Consider the following 25,414-nt stretch of genomic DNA (forward strand, 5'->3'; position numbering starts at 1 on the left):
TAGACTAAAAAGGAAAGACAATAAAAACAATTAACAGAAGATCAACTGGCTATAAACAAAGATGAGCATAATAAATACAAAAAGATAATCATACGAACTTGAATTAAAATGAGAGGATACTGGTTACTATTTGCTCCCTAGATTTGCCCAAACCAAAAGGTTTGATAATATCTAGTATTAGCAAAAGTGTCAAGAAATGGGCCTTTATATTCTGTTTATATCTGTTATATCCTGGTAAACTAGTTTGACTTTTTGGAAAGCTATCTGGCAATATCTATTATTCTGAATGTACATATCCATTAGCTAGCCAGCTAAACTTTTAAGAATCTATCCTACAAAACATCAAAACAAAAACTACCTACAGGGAAACAGTCTTTAAAGGAAATGTTATATATGCGCATAGACTGCTCTCTGGTGAAAATGAATCCCATACATCTATATGCACTCACAAGGAGTGTTCTCAGGTCAACTGTTAAAGGAAAAAAACAAATTGTAGGATATGTATATGTGCCTATTTATGTTAACATTATGGCCATTTGAGGGGCACCTGGCTGTCTCAGTCAGTGGAGCATTCAACTCCTGATCTTGGGGTCATGAGTTCGAGTTCCATGTTGGGCACAGAGACTACTTAATGAAAAAATATATATTTTTTAAATGGCCATCCTAAAAAAATTCCCTCATTGACCTAGCTGGGTACTGTTTCAAGGTATTTACAAATTATTGTTTGGCCCTTCTTACTCACAATTCTAAGGTAGGATGGTGTTCCCCTTTACAGAGGTTAAGTTCCTTGTTCCAAGTCTCACAGCTCTTAACCACTATGCAATGCCGATTCCCTAGGAAAGAGGACTAGAAAGCCCAGGATGAGCACGTACACACAAACACAGAGACATAGAGAAAACTACAGAGCCAGGGAGATCATTTTCTTTAGTTCATGATTTTGACCTAAAAGACAAAGGTAATAAAACCAGTTTCATAGGTGGTAGTTAAAAGTAGCCTTGACCTATCTCCTCTGCCCTCATGACTCATGAAGGCTCTGGAGTTTTTATTAAACATAACATGACAAACACTTATTAAAAATCAGCCTTCATAAAAAATTTTTTTAAAAAAATAAAAATCAGCCTTCATATATAAAAATACTACTACTGTCTTAGACAAGTCAGGTTTTTTTTTTCTCCCCTGGTTACTGAATTTGGAGCTAAACCATCTAAGCTTTCTTTCCTGGCAGGTGCAGAAGCAAAAACTTCTGTTTTGAGTCATCTAAAGTACAACAGTCACCAAACAGGATTTTTCCTGAGTAATGTCAACTTAATCTCATGGGAGATGAAGTTGTGGCCTTGGCATTATAAACTATCGACTTGAATTAACTGTCCCAGTGGAATACACTGGAAAAGCAAATAATCAAAATATTAACTATAAGAAAAGGAAAAGTTAAAATTTGATTAGCCTAAGAATGAGAAGTCTGAGTAAAAGAGAATTATCTACTTAGGCATAAAAATTTTAAAAATTAACAGTATGGTGACTATAGTTACCAATGCTGTATTGTATATTTGGAAAGTTGTTAAGATCTTAAAAGTTCTCATCAGAAGAAAAAAAATACTGTAATTATGTGTGGTGAGAGATATTAACTACTTATTGTGACTATCATTTTGCAAAATATACATATATTGAGTCATTATGTTGTACACCTAAAATTAATACAATATTATATGTCCATTATATTTCAAATTTTTAAGTATTTAATGAGGAGTGGGATACCTGGGCAGCTCAGTCAGTTAGGTGTCCGACTCTTGATTTTCGCTCAGGTCATGATCTCAGGGTCATGAGATCAAGCCCTGCATCGGGTTCCATAACGGGCATGGAGCCTGCTTAAGATAATTCTCTCTCCCTCTCTCTCTGACCCTCCCACCCCCCCCAAAGAAATTATAAATAAATAAATAAAGTTTTTAACAGGGAGAGGCTTGAGCATTTGGTCTTATGGACATGTTCTGATCAATTTTAAAACAGGACTAGGACTGCAATCATTAAGAAGAGAAATAATGGACAGATTAGCGAAACAATCCTGAGATAAATCAGGCTGATAAAGAACCTGTGACTTTAATTGCCCTTCTAGATCACTTACGCTACTTCTGCAATATCTTGGAAATCTTAGTAGTACTCTCAAAGGTTTTGATATTCTGATAGCAGTACTTTTATTTAGAATCATTTTACATTTACCCAATTCAAATATTCATCCAAAACAATTTAGGATTTAAAATTTTTTTTTTCGGCTGTTTGTTACAGGAGTCTATCTCAAACTAGCTTAAACACAAAGGAAATGGATTGGCTTTCATAAGCAGGAAGTCCAGAGTAGTCCCAGCTGCAGCAAGATCGGATCCAGACCTTCTCTCCATTTCTACTGCCTTTGGCTGCTTCACACACAGAGGGACTCCGCAAATTGTCGGCAAAATGGTACAGCAAGGGGGGGCACCTGGGTGGCTCAGTCGTTAAGCGTCTGCCTTCGGCTCAGGTAATGATCCCAGGGTTCTGGGATCGAGCCCCACATCAGGCTCCCTGCTCGGCGGGAAGCCTGCTTCTCTCTCTCCCACTCCCCCTGCTTTATCCCCTCTCTCGCTGTCTCTCTCTGTCAAATAAATAAAATATTTTAAAAAAAAAAAATGGTACAGCAAGGCCCAGATGCAGCCTCCTGCTAATTTAGCTATTCCGGTAGAGACGGGTGTTTCTCATCTTTCAGAGAGCAATCCCAGGGAAGGGGCATGATATGGAGTGGGACAGTCAGTGACAGACCCCCAAGGTCATACGGAAGTGAGAAGGCATCCCCTAAATGAATCTGACAAGATGTTTGGAAATGACTGCCAAAAAGACGAAAGGTAGAGCTAAGCCATTCCGGTCAGTGCTCTCATGGTTTTTGCTTTTGTATTGTACATCAGCTATACTTTCAAATGGAATTATTACAAAAATAATTTGGATACATACTGTAAACCATATTTAAGAGTTTAAAAAAAACTTTTATTTCAAAACAGCTCAGTCCTCCAATTTTGGAAACACTTGGGCTAATTTAGCTGGACTATATGGCAGGTCACATATGAAATGTTGCTATCTTTGCAGTCATGCATTAAGGGAAAAAAATAATAATAATAAGCTTTTTTTATGGCACCTAGGGACAGGAATCAGAACAAGTCATTTGAGGTAGTCATCTGTGCTTTCATTTTCCATCCACCAATTGGGTAAACAAGTATAAGAGTACACAGGTCCATTTGGAGGGAAAAAGAAAAACAAAAACCAAAAAACCTTTTTTCAGTTAATAATAAAACTGTTGCTGGGGCACCTGGGTGGCTCAATCGTTGGGCGTCTGCCTTCAGCCCGGGTCATGGTCCCAGGGTCCTGGGGTCGAGCCCCGCATCGGGCTCCCTGCTCTGCAGGAAGCCTGCTTCTCCCTCTCCCACTCCCCCTGCTTGTGTTCCCTCTCTTGCTGTGTTTCTGTCAAATAAATAAATAAAATCTTAAAAAAAATAAATAAAACTGTTGCTTCACTTTGCAGAATTAAGGTGTCAAAGAGATCTCCCAAGACTCTAGCTCATTACATTTCTTCCTTTAAGGTTAGGAGTCTAAAACATTGACAACCTGGGGCGCCTGGGTGGCTCAGTCGTTAAGCGTCTGTCTTTGGCTCAGGTCATGATCCCAGGGTCCTGGGATCAAGCCCCGCATCGGGCTCCCTGCTCTGTGGGGAGCCTGCTTCTCCCTCTCCCACTTCCCCTGCTTGTGTTCCCTCTCTCACTCTTTCTCTGTCAAATAAATAAAATCTTTAAAAATAAATAAAATAAAACAATGACAGGGGCGCCTGGGTGGCTCAGTTGGTTAAGCGACTGCCTTCGGCTCAGGTCATGATCCTGGAGTCCCGGGATCGAGTCCCGCATCGGGCTCCCTGCTCGGCAGGGAGTCTGCTTCTCCCTCTGACCCTTCCCCCCCTCATGAGCTCTCTCTCTCTCTCATTCTGTCTCAAATAAATAAATAAAATCTTTTAAAAAAAAAAAAAAAAAAAAACAATGACAACCAGTAGTTATCTATCCTGCTTCTGCTGGTCCTCAACACGTGGAATATTCTTTACATCTCAGCTCCTATACGGTCAAGAACAAATGTAATGCACAAACACAAAGATAACCAGGAAAAATTACCTCATGAGTATCTACTATGTGACAAGTATGCTTCTAAATGTTAAAAATACAGCAGTGAATAAGTTTCCCATAAAAACTTACCGACTCCATCTTTACTAAGTTACAGCTTTTGGTTATCTAGTAAAGCCACGATGAGATTCTTCCAATACACGACTCTTACTACTTTTGACTGACTTCAGTTAACTTAACCTTCCTGCAACATAATTCTTCCATTACTGCCTAGGAACTTGTCAATCAGTAATTCTGTTCTGTTTACCGTGAAGCAGCATCTTCAATGTTGGTACTTTTCTTATTTTTGAAACTGACGAAAATATGTGGCTTTTATGTCAGTGACTATTAACATCATATTTCCCAGTGGAATATTCAACTCTTCTTAAATGGCTAATTTTCTATAGCTAAATGTGTGTGTCTGTGAGCGGGGCTGGAGGGAGAAGAGTAATTGTTGATTAAAACTCTTTAAACCACAACACTCTAATTGCAGTTTTTATTTTGAGAAGTAAATTCAATTCAAATCCCTGAATTACACTTTGACCTCTAAGAACAATCACTGTGTACCTATAAAACTTCAAAGTATAGCCTGTTGTTTCTCTTGGTATCTTGTTAATACTTTAAAGTTATTCTCCATATGTTTGGGTATATATAAATACTTCAGGAGTGCCTGGATGGCTCAGTCAGTTAAGTGTCCGACTCTTGGTTTCAGCTCAGATCATGATCTCATGGGTCGTGGGATCAAGCCCCGCATCAGGCTCTGCAGTCAGTGGGGAGTCTGCTTGAGGATTCTCCCCCTGTGCGCCCCCCCACTCACTCTCTCTCTACTAAATAAATCTTTAAAAAAAAGTATTTCAGAAGTTTTGCCATGCTTTAGCAAAACCTGTAAACCAGCATCACCTCTGAGCTAGAAAACCAAGATTGTTATTTTCTGCTTTCCCAGGATGGTTCTTAATTAATTCCCACTACATATGTCTCATTTAATTCTTCTGTATATTCATTTAATGTATAATCATATACGTATATTCATTTAACACAGTTATTTTTATTTCCCATTAGTTAACAACTGGCTGGTATTTTTCACTACTAAGACTATGTGGTCTCTCATATTAATGTTATGTGCACACACAGGATGTGCTTGATGCTCTACTGAGAACCACTCCTGCCTCCCTCACCAGGAGTCCAGGAAAAGAGAAGAGAAAAACATGTTCCATACTACTGCTCAATACTAGTCTTTACTTAAAACTAGGCAGGCATCACCTAATTAAAACTATCCTTTAAAAAAACACCTTAGTAGTTGGGGACACCTGGGTGGCTCAGTCGGTTAAGCGTCCGACTGGTCATGATCTGTCACGGGATTGAGCCCTGCTCTGGGCTCTGCACTCAGCATGGAGGCTGCTTGGGATTCTCTCTCTCTCTCCCCCTCACACCTCTCCCTGCTCGCACATGCATGCACACACACTCTAAGATAAATAAATAAATTAAAAACCACCTTAGTAGTGGGAGAGACTTTTGAAACAAAAGGTAGAGCGGGTGTCAGTATCTAAATAAAATGACAAAATGTGATACATGTTTAATAACAAGAAACTTTATTGAATTACAAATTTAAAAATGGATCACTTAATTTAAAAGTGGGACTATTTTAGTTTTATTCTTCCAAAACTCATTCTTCCAAAAACGCACTTTATTTTTCAAGTGATGAAGGTTAATCTGTGAAATGACAAAGTAGAGACAGGATGGTACCAGTGGGCCAATGCTCATATATAAGGTCATAACATGGACCTTTAATGTTGCTTTCTATATTACATCAAATTGATTTGCATTAAAAAAATGGGAAAAGGGAGCAAAGGGGAGTGCAAAACGTGTACTGAAGTCTTCCTATAGGAGTCTGATAGAATACAGATTTAGCATAATAAAATGTGGCTTTTGTAAAAGTGGCCTTTAAGATGTGCCAGAGCAAGTGTACCCTAAGGAACCCATGTGAAAATCATTGTTTCTTATTCCTAACAAAACAAATGGTACACATGTAAAAAAATTTAATTATAAGATTTGTATTATAAAACCAATTGCATTATAGCCCATATATTTTGCTGAACAACCTCATTCATTGTGTAACAGAAAAAGAGCAAATTTGATTCAGGACAAAAATATGTTCTATCAACCTCCATATGGAAAGACCACAGCTTTAATGATTTATATAGTCCTTAAACTTAATCCTTGGTCAGCAAAGATTTCCAAATCAAAATCAAGTCATAACTGTTTATAGTAACTATACTGTACTAAAATGCTAATATTTTCTTCCCAGGTATGTCTTCCTATGAGGGGAAAAATGGTCAGAAGCTTTCATTCTTTGCCTATGCTGGGATTTATGAAAAACCTACTAAACTACAACAGTGTTCTGAAAAAACTAAAATACACTACAGAGTCAAACGGGTAAATAAACAACAAAACCAAACTGATTTCAACAAAGTCATGTTTCCAAAAGTAAAATCTATTAAGAACAAGTCATAAACACGTACAAGAAATTACAAGAAATGATTATCACGATTAGTTACAAATGCAAAATAATATCTAATTATCCCAGACTTGTGAACATAATAATTAAGATCAATCTCATAGGCTAGTTCAAATATTATGTACAATTTAGATTAAGTTGCTCAAGTAGTATCTGAATACACACCACATGTGATAAACTTATATTACCTCTTCTCCTCTTTTACTATTTGCAGGTATGTGCCAATATGGGGGGAAAAAATGTAATTTCCATTTATATATTAACTGAGAAGAATAGTATTTCTACTGTGTATGTTTGGACTCTAAAAAAGTTAAGGTACATTTTTCTTTTAAAAGAAAAAAAAGGTAAAAATAAATTGCCAAAAGTTTAACTGATAAAAGTTTAATATCAACTTACTACAAAAATGAAAAAAAAGTTTTGAAACAGATACCATACAATTATTATGTGGTCTCCCTACTGATCTGAAACTACAGAAGGCATTTAAGGAAGGAATGCTATGTCAAAAACCAAGACTAACCCAAGGGATGTATGTTACTTTAAAAATCTGATTTGCAGGAAAACTAGATGCTTGGCCTAGTTTTAAAGCTAATTACAAAATCCATTTTTTAATGGTCCAGACACTTTGCCATTTCTTCCAACTCAACAGAACTGTCAAAAAAAAAAAAAGAAGTATTTCGTGAGACCTTTAAATACATACAATGGGGTGTATCCCGCCCCCATTTAACACAGTATACACCTTATACTGCTAAAGAAAGAGGCATTTTTGAAAAAGATGCTGTATTTCTCAGACATGAACAGACACCTATCCTAAGTGACTTTTCCAATTTGGAATCAGTAGGAATATATAACTGAAGAAATAGTATAAAATATTTTATTAACTACCCCTCTTCTTAATGTTTATAGGTTAAAAAAATGAATAAAAAAAAAATGAATTCCAAACTTGAACTTCTACAGTAACCCATCCTTAGGCATCAGCTTTCTACATTAAATTGAACTTTCTTAAATCCAAGAAGTACCGTCAGAACTATGCTGCAAACTGCCTGTATTCAAAACAAACTGCAATATGCCCAATAATATAGAAATCATCATCAACATCATCATCATCCATTATGCAAAATAAATCTAAGAGCTAGCTGGAAAAGCCAGACTTGCTCAAGAGGACCGAAAATAAATAATTAAAAAATGAATGTCCCTCTCTTAACCAATGTAAAAAACTACCAACTCAGGATAGGAGACTCTGTTTCAAATCATGATGACACTCTCAATACCAGTAACCTTCCCAGCTCAGAACTAAGTCCTCTGTGTATAATAAAATGGGTACTGGTCTCAACCCCTAAAATAATGTCTAGGGCCAAAGTCCTATACCATATTTGCGTAGAATATTCCCCCATAGTCTAGCTTTTAATTCACTTCTGATTTTCAGAAAATGCTTTAACTTGGGTGAGTAATTCAAAATAAGCATTAAAGGGCTAAAGCTAAGTATAGCTTAAAAAAAAAAAAGAAGAAGAATCACACAAGCTTCACAAAAACCAATAAATGTAACCAGCATCTTTGGAATACCAACAATTATCAGGCACTTTTTAAATATATTATCTGTACTCTTCACCACCGCCTGTGTTGTAGATATTATTTACATGTAATATGTGAGAAAATCACAGTTCACGAATGACAAGCAGCAGAGTTCAAAGCCTATTTGGCTCTAAAGACTATATTCCTACTACGTGAGCCTCCCCAACCACACACCCCTAGCAGCCCCATCTATGGTAACAATAAAAATGGTCTCAGAAGTGATGTGTAATTCTTCTCCCAAGCTTAAATTATATTTCTGTGGCTCACAAAAATACTCAAGAAGGGATCATTTAAATAACATACACTTGCCTATGTGGGGCTCATTCAGAGTACAGAGGTGATATGAAGGCTCAGTGAAAAGCCTACCAAACCATGACAGTACTCATCTGTTAATTCCTAAAATAAACACTAAAACCATCCTGCTGGATTTCAACAAGGTAAAGTAATCTTTCCAGAATCAAAATCTATGAAGACAAGTAATACCCAAAATCTATGAAGACAGATTTTCTGGAAGTACAAGAGTCAAAGCAATTAAATGAGTATAGTATATATAGGACTATGATACAGTAATTACAGTTAAGATTCAATCCTGTTACTCCTGCACCAAAACAATATGAAAATAGGAAAATTAAGTTAACATTCTTAATTTCTAATAGAGCACAATATATTATATTCCTTTACAAATGGTTCGTCATGGACTTCTGTAGTACTGGACAGAATGAGCAGATGTATATATTTAGATACCACGGTAGCCTTATGAAAAGACGTGAAGAAATCTTTTATAAATGGGTAAAATATGAATATAAGAAAAAGTCATATACCTTCCATCGATTTCCACATTCATTGCAGACAACAAATGTTGTCATCGGTTCATCAGCGCTACGGGTTTGTACCTGCAGCAAAATAAAGTGAAAAATATTACTTTTTACAATACTATAAAAAGTCTGACCTAAATAAGAACATTCTACATTAAGATATACAGTAACCACAGCGGTACCACAATAAAATGTATAAGAGCCTGAAACAAGTTCAAATAAGCTAAGTAATGTCAAAAGGATACGTATTTCAAAACTTCCTTTTTCTAAGTCATTCCTTGTCTTTTCATGTTTAATTTATTCCAGATAAGTGGGAAAACCATCTAAAGTCACACATACTTTTTATAAATGGCTAATAAATACTAAAAAATTTCATCATAAGCATAAGAAATGTTAATTAAAAGATACGTCAATTTTCTCTTATAAATTAGCAGAGATGTAAAAATTACGAATTTCATTCTGAAAAATACTGTCACAACCTTTCTAAACTTTAGGCAGCAACAAGGTAAGAGCCTCAAACATCCATTCTCTCTGACCTAGGAACCTGACATCTGATCTATTCTAAGATGGTAATTAGAAACAAAAATAAAGACCTGTGTACAGATCAACATCACTGATCATTAGGGAAATGCAAACCACAAGGAATTATCACCTCACACCTGTTAGAATGGCTATTATCAAAAAGACAAGAACAAATATTGCTGAGGATGTGGAGAAAAGGGAACTCCTGTGTACACTGTTGGTAGGAATGTAAACTGGTATATCCATTATGGAAAACAGGATGGCAGATCCTCAAAAAATTAAAAATTAAACTACCACACAGGGATGCCTGGCTGGCTCAGTTGGTAGAGCATGCAACTCTTGATTTCGGGGTCATGAGTTTGAGCCCCACACTGCGGGGTAGACTTTACTTTAAAAAAAAAAAAATGGTAGAGCCAGCATAAAAAATAAAATAAAATCAACTACCTTATGATCCAGCAATCCCATTCTGCATATATATCTGAAGGAAATGAAATCAATACCTCAAAAAGTTATCTACCACCCATGTTGACTGCATTATTCAAGATAGCCAAGATATGAAAACAATCTAAATGTCCTTCAGCTGAAGAATGGATAAAGAAAAGTGATATATATACACAACGGAACATTATTCAGCCATAAAAAAGAAGGAAATCCTACTATTTGAGACAACACGGATGGACCTGGAAGGAATGCTAAATAAAATATGCCAGAGAATGACAAATACTATATGGTATCACTTATATGTGGCATCTTAATAAATAAAATAAATAAATAAATGTGGATTTCATAGAAACAGAGAACAGATGGTAGTTGCAGGGGCTGGGAGAAGGGGGAAATGGAGAGATGAAGGTCAAAGGATATAAACTTTCAAGTATAAAAACAGTAATTTCTGAGGATCTAAAATACAGCACAGTGACTAAAGAGTAGATCTTAAGCATTCTCACCACAAAAAAAAAAAAAAAAGTTAACTCTGTGAGATAATGGATATGTTAATTATCTTGATCTTGGTAATCATTCCACAATGTATATATACATCAAATCATCTCACTGTACACTTTAAAAACATTCAATTATATGTCAATTATTCCTCATAAAGTTGGGTGTGGGAGATCTGTGTACAGGGATGTTTGAAGTGTAATTTTATAATAGTGCAAACACTGGAAACAACTTAAATATCCAACAGGGAAATAAAGAAATAAGAGCATACCCATCTGATGGAGTATTATACAGCTATTAAGATGTTTACAAACGTTTTGGGTTGTTGTTTTTTTTTTTTAATAATTAAAGGAAAATACCTACATTATAGTAGCTAAATGAAGTACAGTTCTGCCTTGAACAATGTGGAGGTTAAGAGCACCAACTCCTCATGCAGTTGAATATCCACATCTAACTCCCCCAAAACGCAACTGCTAATAGTCTACTGTTAACTACAAGCCTTACCAACAACACAAACTGTCAATTAATATATATTTTGTATGTTATACCTACCATATACTGAATTCTTTTTTTTTTTTTAAAAGATTTTATTTATTTGAGAGAGAATGAGAGAGAGAGCAGCACATGAGAGGGGGGAGAGTCAGAGGGAGAAGCAGACTCCCTGCTGAGCAGGGAGCCCGATGCGGGACTCAATCCTGGGACTCCAGGATCATGACCTGAGCGGAAGGCAGTCGCCCAACCAACTGAGCCACCCAGGCACCCCATATACTGAATTCTTAAAGCAAGCTACAGAAAAGAAAACGTGATTAATAAAATCATAAGGAAAATACATTTACAGTATTGGACATGTATTTGTTGAAAAAAATTTGTGTGTTAAGTGGACTCATGCAGTTCAAACTCATGTTGTTCAAGGGTCAACTGTACATAAAATGGTTTACAGGGGTGTATGAGTGGCTCAGTCAGTTAAGTGTCTGCCTTCAGCTCAGGTCATGATCTCAGGGTCCTGGGATTGAGCCCTACACCGGGCTCCCTGCTCAGCAGGTAGTCTGCTTCTCCCTCTCACTCTGCCTCACCCCACTGCTCATGCTCTCTCTCTCTAATAAATAAAATCATTAAAAAAATGGTTTACATTATTTAGCTACAACTAAACTAGAAAAACTTCACAAAACACTGCAGGCACCAAAATACTGACCACTGTTCTTTCTAAATGCAGACTGATGGATGATTTTAAATTTTTTGTTCATATTTTTCTGCATTTTCCAATTTTTCTATAAATAGGTCCTTTACATTGCTTTAAAACAGCTAATGTAGGGGTGCCTCAGTGGCTCAGTTGGTTAAGCATCTGACTCGATTTTGGCTTGGATTATGGGATCTGGGCGTGGAGCCTGCTTAAGATTCTCTCTCTCTCCCCTTCCCTCTGCCTCTCCTCACCAACCCTCTCTTCAAAAATAAAAAATAAAAATTAAAAAAAAAAGAAAAAAAAAGGTCACTCAACCCAGAAATGCAACTCCTGAGAAAATACCCAAAAGAATGGAAAGCAGGGTCTCAAAGAGGTATGTGTACGCAGAAGTTCATAGCAGCATTATTCATAATAGCCCAAAAGGTGGAAGCAACCCAGTGTCCATCAACAGATGAATAGATAAAAAGAATGTGGTATATACATACAGTGATTATTCAGCCTTAAAAAGGAAGGCAATTCTGGGGTCGCCTGGGTGGCTCAGTTGGTTAAGCGACTACCTTCGGCTCAGGTCATGATTTCAGGGCCCTGGGATCGAGCCCCGCATCGGGCTCCCTGCTCGGCAGGAAGCCTGCTTCTCCCTCTCCCACTCCCCCTTTCTTGTGTTCCCCCTCTCGTGGTCTCTCTCTCTCTGTCAGTTAAATAAATAAATAAAATCTTTAAAAAAAAAAAAGGAAGGAAATTCTGATATATGCTATAATATGGATGATCATTTATGAACATTACATGGTTTTAATTTGTATTTCCCTGATGATTAGTGATGTTGATCTGTACACATTTCTTTGTGTTTGTAATTACTAACTTAGAATAGATCATGGGCGCCTGGGTGGCTCAGTTGGTTAAGCGACTGCCTTCGGCTCAGGTCATGATCCTGAACTCCCGGGATCGAGTCCCGCATCGGGCTCCCTGCTCGGCAGGGAGTCTGCTTCTCCCTCTGACCCTCCTCCCTCTCATGCTCTCTGTCTCTCATTCTCTCTGTCTCAAATAAATGAGTGAAATCTTAATTAAAAAAAAAAAATTGATCAGGTATCAGAAATAAGCCAGGGACAAAAAAAGGACAAATACTGTTATGTGGTACCATTTATCCCTTTGACTACCTAGAGTAGTCAAATTCAGAGACTGGTGGATGCCAGGAGCTAGAGAAATGTAGTTACTATCTAATGGGTATAGGGTTTCAGTCTTGCAAGAGAAAAAGAATCCTGGAGACTGCCACAATATTATGAATGTACTACTACTCAATTGTATACTTAAACATGGTGAAGGTGGTAAATTTTAGGTTATGTGTATTTTGCCACAACTAAAAATTTTAAAACAAAAGAGAACTCAGGAAAAAATAATAATAAATAAGCTAATATGATTTTTTTAAACTTTATCAACATAAGATAATAGACTTCCAAAGTTCTCAAAAAAAATAAAGTTGTAAGTTATTTTTAGGTTTAAGTTACAGGGGAGATGAGAAGATGGGGGAAGGCAAAAACCTGAATACCAACAATATTGCATTCTGAATAAGGTCTATTTAAATTTAGTGTGGGATGATGAAATCCAGTATATTACTGCCTCAAAGATGAGAAGCACACAATACTTGTCAACTATCAACATGATTTTTAACTCAAAAGCCCAAAGGGAGAAAAAGAAGAGGCATTCTCAAAAGAATAGCATTCTGCTTATTTAAGGTCTTCAGATAAAAATGGTTTGAAAAATCCTTCTGAAATATTCTCATGTATTTATATCTAGATACTTGCTAACAAGGGCCCTAAAAGTACATAGATAGGAGGAACTTTTGCCCTCTGGGAAAAATGTTCATCTCCTGGTAGGTACATCTTAACCAAGAGTCAAACTTCAGTCTTTTATATCTGTTATTTTGCCCACTTTGGAAATTTTCTATCTATTGACAGAATTGATTCTAAGAAAATCATACTGACTTCCTCTTTAGACTAGGTTCTTTCTATTAAAAGAAACTTTTTTTATTGTAGCTGATTATGTAAATATATCACTTCTTCGTATTTTTTTTTTTAATTTATTTATTTAGAGAGAGCATGCATGCGCACACAAGGGAGAGGGGGAGAGGGATAGGAAGAGGGAACCTCAACTAGACTCCACACTGAGCGCGAGCTCGACGTGGGGCTTGATCCCAGGACCCTGAGATCATGATGGGAGCTGAAATCGAGTCGGACACTCAACCAACTGAGCCACCCAGGCGCCCTGACTTCAAATGTTTTGAAGAAGCTTTGGCAGGCGCCTGGGTGGCTCAGTTGGTTAAGCGCCTGCCTTCGGTGCAGGTCATGATCCTGGAGTCCCAGGATCAAGTCCTGCATCAGGCTCCCTGCTCAGCAAGGAGTCTGCTTCTTCCTCTGACCCTCCCCCCCTCATGCTCTATCATTCTCTCTCTTAATAAATAAAAATCTTTAAAAAAAATAAAATAAAGATGCTTTGGCTTTAAATACCTTTCTATTTATACTTAATACTTCCTACTATGCAGCATTTTCAGGACAGAATTTTTATTGTTGAGACTTTTCTGCCTAATCGAAAGAAAACAGAGCAATCCAAACTCAGAAATTTCTGAAGCCACTTTCATATGTTAATATATTTTAGTGACTATCAGTAGTAATAGTTCCACAAAACAAAATATTGAAATATCAGATCTATAACTATGATTAAATGAAAGACTTCAAAAAGAGAACTTTGGATTGGTTAAATAGAGCATATCTGAAAATGGGAGTGTTATGTACCTTTAAAAACTAAAAGAGGCAGAAGTTTATATAATGTGCTACCACATGTGTTTAGGAAATGGGGAAACAGGGGCGCCTGGCTGGCTCCGTCAGAAGAGCATGGAATTCTTGATCTCGGGGTTTTAAGTTTGAACCCCATGTTGGGTGTAGAGACTACTAAAAAATATAAAAAAGAAATGTAAAAAAAGGGAAAACAAAAATATATTCATATTTGCATGTATATGCATAAAACACGTAGAAAGCCACACAACAAATAACCTGGTTTACCTCCAGGGAGGTGGGACCAAGTTGCTACAGGTAAAAGTGGGAGGGGAATTTTCCACTCACAATCTTTTGTACCTTTTGAATTTTTAACCTTGAGAATGACACCTTCTAAAACTTAAAAAAAAAAAAAAGGTTCCTTTGTACAACTTATATACAATGTAGTAATACTACGTTCTTAACTGCCTAATTTTCTATCAGAAAATTCGATTCCCTAAATCCATTACCCTAAAACATTAACTGTAAGTTGTTCTTTAAGGAGAAAATTTTGAGTTTAGTAGATTACAGACACAGCACAAAAATACCTACTTGACAAATGAAATTAATGACAGTGATAAACCATTTTCACATATGTGGCTCTTTTTAGCTTTCTTTTTGTCCAAGAACAAAAAGGAAGGTTAGTCGCATCGTATGTGAAAAGTCATCAATACGTTGCAGAAAAGGGTATCAGTATCTGGAAAGCAATTAAGCAAAAAGTACCTACACCCAAGTGAGGAAGAGTAAAGAACTTTCCTTAAATTATATGATCCTGCCAAATAAAAAGAATTATAACCTGTTTATATATGAACCAATAATCAACTGCTCAACTCTTAGAATGTGGCCATTTCATTAAATCCTACAATGATTTTTATAAATTTTATTTAATTGATACAGCTTTCACAGTAACAACTTCCATGAAAGTATAAATATATCAACTTATTTTCAATTAACTGGAATGTGTCAGTATTAAGAAAGCATTATCAAAGTACTGGTAATTATCTTTACCACTGGTTTTGAAACAGGAGTTGCAAGCATTCTACTTAATGTAGTTAGTTTTAATTGGATTATAATTGACATACAATATTATATTAGTTTCAGGTGTACTACATAGTGATTTGGTATTTTTATACATTACAAAATGATTATCTTTATAGGTTTAGTTACCCTCTGTCACTATACAAAGTTACTGCATTACTGACTATATTTTCTATGTTGTATATTACATCCTTGCGACTTATAACTGGCAAGTCTGTACTCTTAATCCCCTTCATTTATTTCATGCATCCTCCTACCCCTCTTCTCCAACAACCACAACCACCACCAGGTTTGTGCTCTGTATTGGAGTCATTTTTTTTCTGTTTAGATTCTACATATAAGTGAGATCATATGGTATTTGTCTTTCTCTGACTTACTTGACTTACTAGCACAATACCCTCAAGCATCCTTACGGCACAATACCCTCAAGCATCCTTACGTGAAAATAAGAATCTATAAATAATCACCAACCTGTGTGTAAGTACAATTCTTCTTTTTACATTTGCCACATGTGAATAAGTCAGTCTGGGTTCCACCTGTCTTGGCCATCTGATGCTCTCTGATGGCTTCTTTGGTCAAGTTTTTCCGCATCTCTTTGAGTTCATCACTAGCCATTTCCTGTCAGGGAGGTGGCAATACCACTCAGTTATAGGCATTTTCTATATATATCCTGAATGTCTTTTTATGTTCTATAAGCTCAATAAACCAACTTTTAAAGTTTTAAAAGTGAAAAATTTTTCCTCAAAGAACTCAGAGTTTGCTTTCTTTTAAAATTTCATCAAATACTTGTTAAGTTTCTATGTGAAAATTAGATTTAATTACCTCTTAAAGGTTTATAAACAATGTAATAATACTGTAGCAATGAGCACCTCTAGTATCCAGATTGTTGTCTATACCATTGCCCTCCCGAAAAAGGAACCAGGCATCTTTGGAGGAATATCTGGTTCCCATTTTGAATCAAGAAATGCAGAGGATTTGGGGTGCCTGGGTGGCTCAGTCAGTTGAGCATCCAACTCTTGATTTTGGCTCAGGTCATGATCTCAGGGCTGTGATCCAGCCCCACATTAACTCTGCTCAATGCGGAGTCAGCTTAGGATTCTCTCTCTCCTTCTCCCTCTGCCCACCCCCGCGCCCCCGCTCACACTCTTAAAGAAAAAAAAAAAAAAAAGAAAGAAAAGAAATGTACAGGATAAGCCAAGGTCATCCTCTTGTGCCAGAGAAGCATGGAAGCTACCAAAGACTTTTTTGTTGGTTGAGTCATATGGACGAGGGGCTACCATGAAGGAGCTCCCATTAGCCAAAGATAGGACAATTTCTTCAGCTATCAAAATAAATTACTGCAAAGAACCAATCCCCACTGGATAGATGAAAATGTCACAAGTCCTGGGGCGCCTGGGTGACTCAGTTAAGTGTCTGCCTTCGGCTCAGGTCATGATCTCAGGGTCTTGGGATCGAGCCCCGCATAGGGCTCCCTGCTCAGCGGGAAGCCTGCTTCTCCCTCTCCCACTCCCCCTGCTTGTGTTCCCGCTCTGTGTCTCTCTCTTTAAAAAAAAAAAAAAAAAAAGTCACAAGTCCATGATACTGAAAAAGGAGAGCACAAGCATGCAAAAAAAGCAACAAAGCCCCCCTGGCAGTTACTAGGGCACCAACTCCTCATTCTGCTGTTAACTAAAGGGAAAGAGTTTCAGACAACAGACAACATTTACCTGCCTTTCCTATCCAAACCAAAGGGGTCACCAAGTGCCTGAGTTTACAAAGGAAAATGCTTCTTTATTAAAGAATCTAGCTAATAAATGTGAAAGGAAGGACAGAACTTTATAAATCACTATTTTGCAACTCCTAATAATTTAACCAATTCAGGTAAGGAAATCAGTGGATGAATACATTAGATGAAAGGTCAAAGGAGAATTTTACAATGGAGGAATCAGACTGTTAATATCCAAACCCACTGATCAATCTCAGCATGCTAACAGTAAAGCAACAAGACATTATGTGTCTCCTAATTCAATACGAAGTAAAAAGCACCAATTACAAGTATTTATGTGGGGAAACACAGTTGAATTTGTATGTAATCGAGCCTATAGAACTAGCTTCCAGTTCACAGACAAGAGAGGAGACAGAAAAGTTAAATAACATCCTGAGGAAAAAAGAGACAATTCATACTGTGGGATACAGAAGAAATAAATTGGTTTCTTCAACAGGTCAGTGTCATGAAAAAAAAAGGGGTCAGGGGCAGGAAAGAGACTGCAAGGGATTTAAATATATATATATATATATATACAAAATCTTTAGAAACTTAACTAAAGGTAATGTGCAGACTTGGATCCTAATACAAAGAAATGTAAAATCAGGAAAATATGAATATATAAATTAGGAATTGCTTTTAGCTTTGTTGGATGTAGTGATGACAATGTAGTTATGTAAGAAAACTATTTTTTAAAATCATCAAATTTTTAAAGATATCGCTCTTAGGTTTATAAAGGTAGAAAGAGGGGTGCCTGGGTGGCTCAGATGGTTAAGTGTCTGCCTTTGGCTCAGGTCATGATCCCAGGGTCCTGGGATCAAGCCCCAGGTCAGGCTCTCTGCTCAGCAGGGATTCTGCTTCTCCCTCTCCCTCCCCCTCCCGCTCCCCCTGCTTGCACTCTCTCAGGCTCTGTCAAATAAATAAGTAAAATCTTTTTAAAAAAAGATGATAGCTTATAGAAAAAAGGTAAAAAGATATAATGTCTGCAATTTGTTTGAAAACAATTCAGGGGAAAAGAAGGAAAAAGAAAAAAGAAAAAAGGGATAGACTGAAAAGGGTCACAATTTTTTTTTTTAAGATTTTATTTATTTGGAGAGAGAGAGAGCATGAGTTGGGGAGGGGGGTAAAGGGAGAGAGAAGCAGACTCCCCACAGAGCAGGGAGCCCAACGTGGGGCTCAACCCCAGGACCCTGGGATCATGACCTGAGCTAAAGGCAGACGCTTAACCGACTGAGCCACCCAGGCGCCCCAAGGGTGACAAATTCTTGAAACTACCTGAAGCTTGGGTGATAGATATATAGGAATTCATTACACTATGGTCTCTAATTTAAAGTTTTAGGTTATTTTAATGAGGTTTTAAAAAAGTGAATGTTAAAAATATAATCATTTTTATTTAGCTATATAGAAAGACAAATAGACTCTCTTGGATGTGTAATAAAATAATGAGACTGCAGACTGAACAGCTGTGTCTATAAATAGCAAGCTCTGAATTTCATTTTCTCCACCATTCCCTAAAATTTAAAGAATAGTAAGATGTGACCAATTTTATGGGGTTTAACCATGAAAAGAATTTGGAGGTTACAAAGTCCATTTGCAATTATATATTCAAATCTTCAATTCCACATGAATCCAAAATAAGTAAAAACAATTTCATTTTTAGACAATGATTTAAGGCAATCAACCAAAGATTATGGTATAGTTGTGGAAGAGACAAAGTATTGACACCAACAGATTCAATCACGTTAAGTATTTGTCTAGTATATTATACATATAAATATATCAGAATAGCTAATAATGATTTATTATAAATGTAGTTCTTATACAGTACTTCATGATTTACACAGACTTTTGACTTGACATCATATAATCACATCATGAAAACATAATATTCACATATACTCACCTCTGCTGTCATTCTAGCGAATAAGTCAGGAGGAATATTTCCACACAGTACATTTTTCCTTAAATTTGGATTCTTAGCATCTTTAAGATTTGATATTCTACTTCGTACTCTATTTTTGTATTTCATGTCTGTATTCCTTATTTCTTGATATATAGGTACTAGGCCATTAAGGAAAATAAGTTAAAATACAGAGGTATTTTTTTTCCCATTTCACCAAAATAAGAATTCCTGAAGTTTCTAAGCAGTTCTCCAAAATGGTCTCCAATTTAGATTAAGCTAACAAGGCAGTGTGTCTACCTCATTTCTTGATCTGTAACTGGCAAGTAACAGTGATCCTACTTTTACACTATGAATGAGCAATGCTTTCTTAATGTTTAATGCCAGTAGCACACAAATTAAAGACGTTTCAAAAAGTAACTTAGGTACTCCGTCTGAGTGAGAAAACTTGTGAAAAGACTGCATTTATATAAACTTTCACTTGCCCAAATATGAATTCTACAAAGGATCCTAAAAGGCTTGATGACTACACAGTTCCTTTGGGAGCCCTCTGGGAAGAAACCATTCATGATGGCCCAAAGGTTCATTTCCTCCCCCAGCTCAGCAAGAAGCTAGTTTAGCAGTTTCTTTTCTCAACAGAAAAAAAACTTCAGGCGAGCCTGAAGAGCAGCACACTTTTTTCCAACAAGGCCATTTCCAAAACTAGGAGAGTTCCATGGTCACATGGTCACCCAGATATGCACGACACCTCTTCTGAAGCCCCTTCCATGGTGCCCAGGACAAACACACTTCCCTCCTGGGTAATGAACTCAGGGGACCTCGCATGCTTTGCTGAGATTCCCCCAAACGTGAAACCCTACTTCACATGTATAGTGTGTGTGTGTCTTCCATATTCTTTTGCACAAGTTCAATTGAGATGCCACATTCTCAATATGCAAGGAAGAAAAATAAAAATACTATCAACATGTTTTACTTTTGAATAACAAGAAAACAAGAACAAAATGATATAGATGGCCCTATCCTTTTCTTGCAAAATAATACAATGAAGATAGAAACTGAAAAATGAAAACTCCAAATTCTATACAGGAGAAAGAAAAATATAATCTAGCAGATTATTTAAACAATCATGAATATACACACAAAGGATATCTTCCTCAATTTGAGATCCTAATTCTTCCTCATCAGCTCCAATAGCGACGTAGTCATCTAAATACAGGCACAAAGAATTATCAAAAATAAGTGATTATGACATATTGAAAAAAAAAATTTCAATACAGAGTAAATTAAACTGTATTTCTATTTCAACCCCACTGCCCTAATAAAGAGTCCTTTTTATTTAGTTTCATTAGAATCTGTTCTCTTTCCTACCCACTAGACTCCTCCTCTGGATTCACCTAATGTCCACAGTGGTTCTGCATTGATGACTCCTTATCCCTCAGGAGTGGGGAAGTAATTGATCTAGCAGGCAATTCCTCATTTCACAACTCCATAAATTCTGGTTGCTCCAGCAGAGAGTAGAGAAAGTTATAGAAAGAACTGTCTTGTCTCCTGTGACTCAGGCTTCAATGCAAAGAAACCATTCATTTCATCTGCCAATCACATATACGGACACACTCACAAGACTCCTATGCAAATATTCAAATGGATAGAAGGAAATAAAAAGAAACTAGGAAGAAAAAGAAAAAATATATAAAGAAACAGTAAGGGAATCAAAATAGAAAGGGCAGAGTAAAGAGAAAAATAGGTCATACTAACTATGGTTCAGTATAATAGAAAAGGAGTGAATTTGTATAAGATGATAAATATTCCTGTATATGATACTTTAAGAATGAATAACCAAATCAGATTAAGGTTCCCATATATATATATAAATCAAGATCTCTTTTCCACTTAAAAAAAGTAAAAAATGGAATTACGAATATAAAACAAATACTATTTGTCATACTAACATTTAACAACAGGACCCAAATACATTACCATTAACGCTCAATCTGGGGAGCAGTCATTACAGTTGACCCTTGAACGACACAGGGGTTAAGGATGCCAACTCCCTGGGCAGTCAAAAATCCACATTTAACCTTTGACTCCCGAAAAACTTTAACTAGTAATAGCCTACTGTTGACCAAAAGCCTTACCAATAACATAAACAATTAACACATATTTTATATGTTACATATACTATACATTGTATTCTTAGAGTAAGCTAAAGAAAAGAAAATGTTATTAAGAAAATCATAAGAGAAAACAGATTTACATTATTGTACTGTTTTTGTTGAAAAAAAATCTACATTATAAGTAAACCCAAGCAGTTTAAACTCATTATTCAAGGGTCAACTTGGATTAAAGTGGGGCAAAAAAAGATTTGTGAAAAGCCTTTAAGTTACTCTGAATCAAGGGAAACATCCATATATTAGAAGGAATCTCCTTCTTGGAACTATACAGTAGTGAGCAGAGGCCCCAGCATGCCTAGTGCTCTCTGCCATCAGTAACCCCTATTTGCCACAACGTCTTCCTGAACTAAGCAGTGCAAGCAGTTATCACCGGGATGCCGCTGGTGAAACAGAATCATGGAGGTGGACATGGCGGTGGCAGTGGTGAGGAACAAAGGACTGGGCAATGAAACAGGGTACACTAAACTTACCTCCCGTTCGGAGAGCTGCGGCAAGCATCTCCCTACACTTTAACCGTACAGAATCAGAAGTGCTTGGTGCCCGAGGAAAAGATGAAACATAAGTATCTCGAGCATTTGTCTCATCCTTTCTGCTGCTTACGTTGCCACTGGAACTACTAAAATACACATACACACACACACACACCAAAAAGAAAACAGGAAAAGTTCTCTTAAAGTAACGTCATTACTATCACTCTCTAAAAACAAAAATTTTTGGACTAAATAAATGGGATCATATTCAGTGACTCTTAAATGAAAAAAGAAATTGCATGCATATAGATTTCTAAAAAGTTAAAATTTTAGGAAATCTGAGACACATTTCATGTTTTTTTAACCAATTAAACACCTTGATTATCCTTTTAAACATTAAACAATATTTTTGATAAATACAATACACATCACAGCTCAATACAATAAATGAAAACAAGGATCTTGGTTATGAGAAGGGCGAGGAGATGATACCAGAGAATATGACAACTCTCAACCAAGACCAGAGGGGGAAAAACAATGTTTGAAAAACCTTGTTCCAATTAGACAACCAATGACGTTTATATTTAAAACACTCCCTTCTGGATAAAAAACATGTGTAGTGAGAAATGAGTTCTAAGAATATGAAAATGTCTAATTCCTCCCTAGAAACATCAACTCAATCAGGACAGCTTAACAGTTTTCCAGTCAACCTAATCATTTCAATTGCTTCTAACTTCTTAGAGTCTCACCAAAATATTTTCTGCAGGGTTTCAATTAATGTTTATCACATTGAAGATATCTGCCACAAACCTTTCCAAAGACACCATTCACCCGCCACGGAGTAACTTGCTGAACTGCTCCAAGGAGATACCTCCTCCTCTCCCTCCACATAACCCACTATCAAACTGCACAAAAAGATCCCCAAGGACAGAAGAGTCCTTCTGTATACTTTCTACTTTAATCACCTGCTTCCTGAAGCCTTGTCTTCTTCAGAGAGAGAGAGTGTGAGTAACTGTGCGTGTGTATGGATAGATACCAACCACTTTGTCAGACTTCATATGTGATAATTCTGTGCATTTATCAATAGGCTCGCTCCCTAAACTTCAATTACATAAAACAGATAAAAATATACTAGGAACTTCTTCCTACTCCAGTATCTACTTAAAATATCTGCCTATACTTTTATATTTTATATTCAAGGCACAAAGTCAGCGACTTTGAATATAACACAACTGAAAGCATTTGTTAAAAATGTCATAAACTGGGGCACCTGGGTGGCTCAGTCGTTAAGCGTCTGCCTTTGCCTCAGGTCATGGTCCCAGGGTCCTGGGATCGAGCCCCGCATCGGGCTCCCTGCTCAGCTCCCTGCTTCTCCCTCTCCCCCTGCTTGTGTTCCCTCTCTCGCTGTGTCTCTGTCAAATAAATAAATAAAATCTTTAAAAAAAAAAAATGTCATAAATTATAGCCTATACTTTTCAAAAATATTATGGTCGTGACAGATTGAAGAATTACTCCAGATTAAAGGAAACCAGAGATGATAGCTAAATGCAGTATGTGATCCTGGATGATATTATGGAAAAATCTTTTTCCTCTGCAATAAAATACTCTATTGGAAAAACTGCTAACATATGAATAAGTCCTACAGATTAGGAAAAAAGTACTGTATTAATCCTAACTTCTGGACATTGGTATCCGAATTGTGCTTAGATGTGAGAAAGCGTCCTTGCTCTCAGAAAATACACACGGATGTATTTACGGATATAAAGGACTCTCATTTGGTTCAAAATAAAATTATTCATGTGTCTGAGTATGTACACACACATATATATACGCATATACACACATAGTGGCAACTGGGAGTTCTCTGTTCTGTTCTTACAATTTTCTAAAAGTCTAAAACTATCTCAGAAGAGTTAGAAAACACTGAATACATTTTATTAACAACTGATGTTTACCCTTTCTTTAGCTTACCTCTTTTATCATCAAGTTTAGTTAGTTCTAATGCGTAAGACAATAGTGTATGGGATATTAATTATTGTTACTGAACCAATGAGGGGTACATTATCACTTTGGGGAAAATACTAAGAAATAAATGAAGTTAAAATAGGTAGCCTAAAACTTGAGTGCATTATCACATCATTATCACATCAGAATCACTTAAAAAGCTTGTTAAAACCTATTTAGGGGCCCCACCATCATAATTCCTGATTCAGTAGTTCGAGGGTGGAGCCCAAGAATTTGCTTTTGCTAGCAAGTTGCCAGGTTCTCTGCTCTTAAAGGGACCACACTTTGAGAACTATTGCTCTACATCAGAGTCAAGTGTTAAAATACAAGCTTCCCAAGAACAGAGGAACTGTATTTAACCTACTAGGCATGTCACCTACCACATCAACATGCTGGATATTACACAGTTCACTCATTATATGTGACAGGAAAGAATAAATGCAAAGGCCTCACGAAAGCTGAGGAACAATTTGAACCCTTCATTACTGAACTTCACATTTTAAGTTCTTATGAAAGATAGCTAAATTGAGAAGGAAAAAATTTGCATAAAAAGGGAAACAGATCCAGGGCCAAGAAAAAAAAAAAATCTAAAAAAGAAACGTGGTAAATAAGGGAAGTAACCACTTGAATCCTTAATCAGTACCTTCCTTATCAATTCTATTAGTGCTATCCCAGGGATTCCATTCAATTAAGCTTGTTGAATACAGTGTAAGTAATTTCTCCTTATTTATGTAGTGTCTTCTAAGTCTCTTTTAAATTTCCACGAAAATCCTGTAAGAAACCTTAGAATATTCTATTGGGCTATATACATTTACTAATTCTGTCTGGTTAGAAAATAGAAAAAGGAGTACAGATAGGAGATAGGAGACCATAAATAAGACCATGGAGGAAGTGACAGTCAAATACAACTATGACTTCCAACAGAAATGAATTTCCATAAAGTGACATACCTTTCTTCTCTTGCTTCAGGGCTATTCTGTGATGTAATTGCAGTATCTTTTTTCTTTTCTTCAGGGTCTTTATCTGTTGATGGTCCATCTGAAAATTATGAAATCCCTCAGTTGTTAGCATTTGTTAAAAAAATTACAAAATGGAACTACTGCATGTTATCAGGCTATTGATGCAACAACAAAAAAACAAAAATCCTAAATTTTCAACAGTAAATGAAGTTTATATAATCTATTCTATTAGCATATGTACTTGGGTATTTTTCACAATGCATGCTTAGCATTCCCAAATAAACTCCCTCATTTAGTGGGAAGCACAAAGTCGTATGCCAGTGAGAAGCTAAAATGGCGAAAAATATGTTTAAAAATACAATCTTTAGGGGCGCCTGGGTGGCTCAGTTGGTTAAGCGACTGCCTTCGGCTCAGGTCATGATCCTGGAGTCCTGGGATTGAGTCCCGCATTGGGCTCCCTGCTCAGCAGGGAGTCTGCTTCTCCCTCTGACCCTCTCATGCTCTATCTCATTCTCTCTCAAATAAATAATAAATAAAATCTTTAAAAAATAAAATAAAATCTTTAAAATAATAATAAATAAATGAAACGGAGAAAAATCTATAGAACAAAGGAAAGAATGCGGAAAT

At 36.5% G+C, this 25,414-nt stretch overlaps 1 protein-coding gene across 2 annotated transcripts in view; it reads right to left on the bottom strand.

The window, feature by feature from the left end:
• Nucleotides 1-5,737: 5,737 nt before the first annotated feature.
• The window catches only part of TCEA1 (transcription elongation factor A1), a 46,237-nt gene continuing 26,560 nt past the window's right edge, over nucleotides 5,738-25,414 (bottom strand). The window contains exons 4-10 of one of the 2 annotated variants that reach the window (XM_021688154.1): nucleotides 24,779-24,866; nucleotides 21,825-21,967; nucleotides 20,333-20,389; nucleotides 19,187-19,341; nucleotides 16,011-16,157; nucleotides 9,066-9,137; nucleotides 5,738-7,323 (exon numbers count right to left, since the gene is read on the bottom strand). In XM_021688154.1, the coding sequence (XP_021543829.1) occupies nucleotides 7,315-7,323; nucleotides 9,066-9,137; nucleotides 16,011-16,157; nucleotides 19,187-19,341; nucleotides 20,333-20,389; nucleotides 21,825-21,967; nucleotides 24,779-24,866 (671 nt within the window). In that variant the 3' untranslated portion in view covers nucleotides 5,738-7,314. Of the gene's footprint in view, nucleotides 7,324-9,065; nucleotides 9,138-16,010; nucleotides 16,158-19,186; nucleotides 19,342-20,332; nucleotides 20,390-21,824; nucleotides 21,971-24,778; nucleotides 24,867-25,414 lie in introns of both variants that reach the window. The other variant, XM_021688153.2, reaches the window with a different exon arrangement.

Source organism: Neomonachus schauinslandi, chromosome 4, assembly GCF_002201575.2.
Source record: "Neomonachus schauinslandi chromosome 4, ASM220157v2, whole genome shotgun sequence".
NCBI classification, from domain to species: domain Eukaryota; kingdom Metazoa; phylum Chordata; class Mammalia; order Carnivora; family Phocidae; genus Neomonachus; species Neomonachus schauinslandi.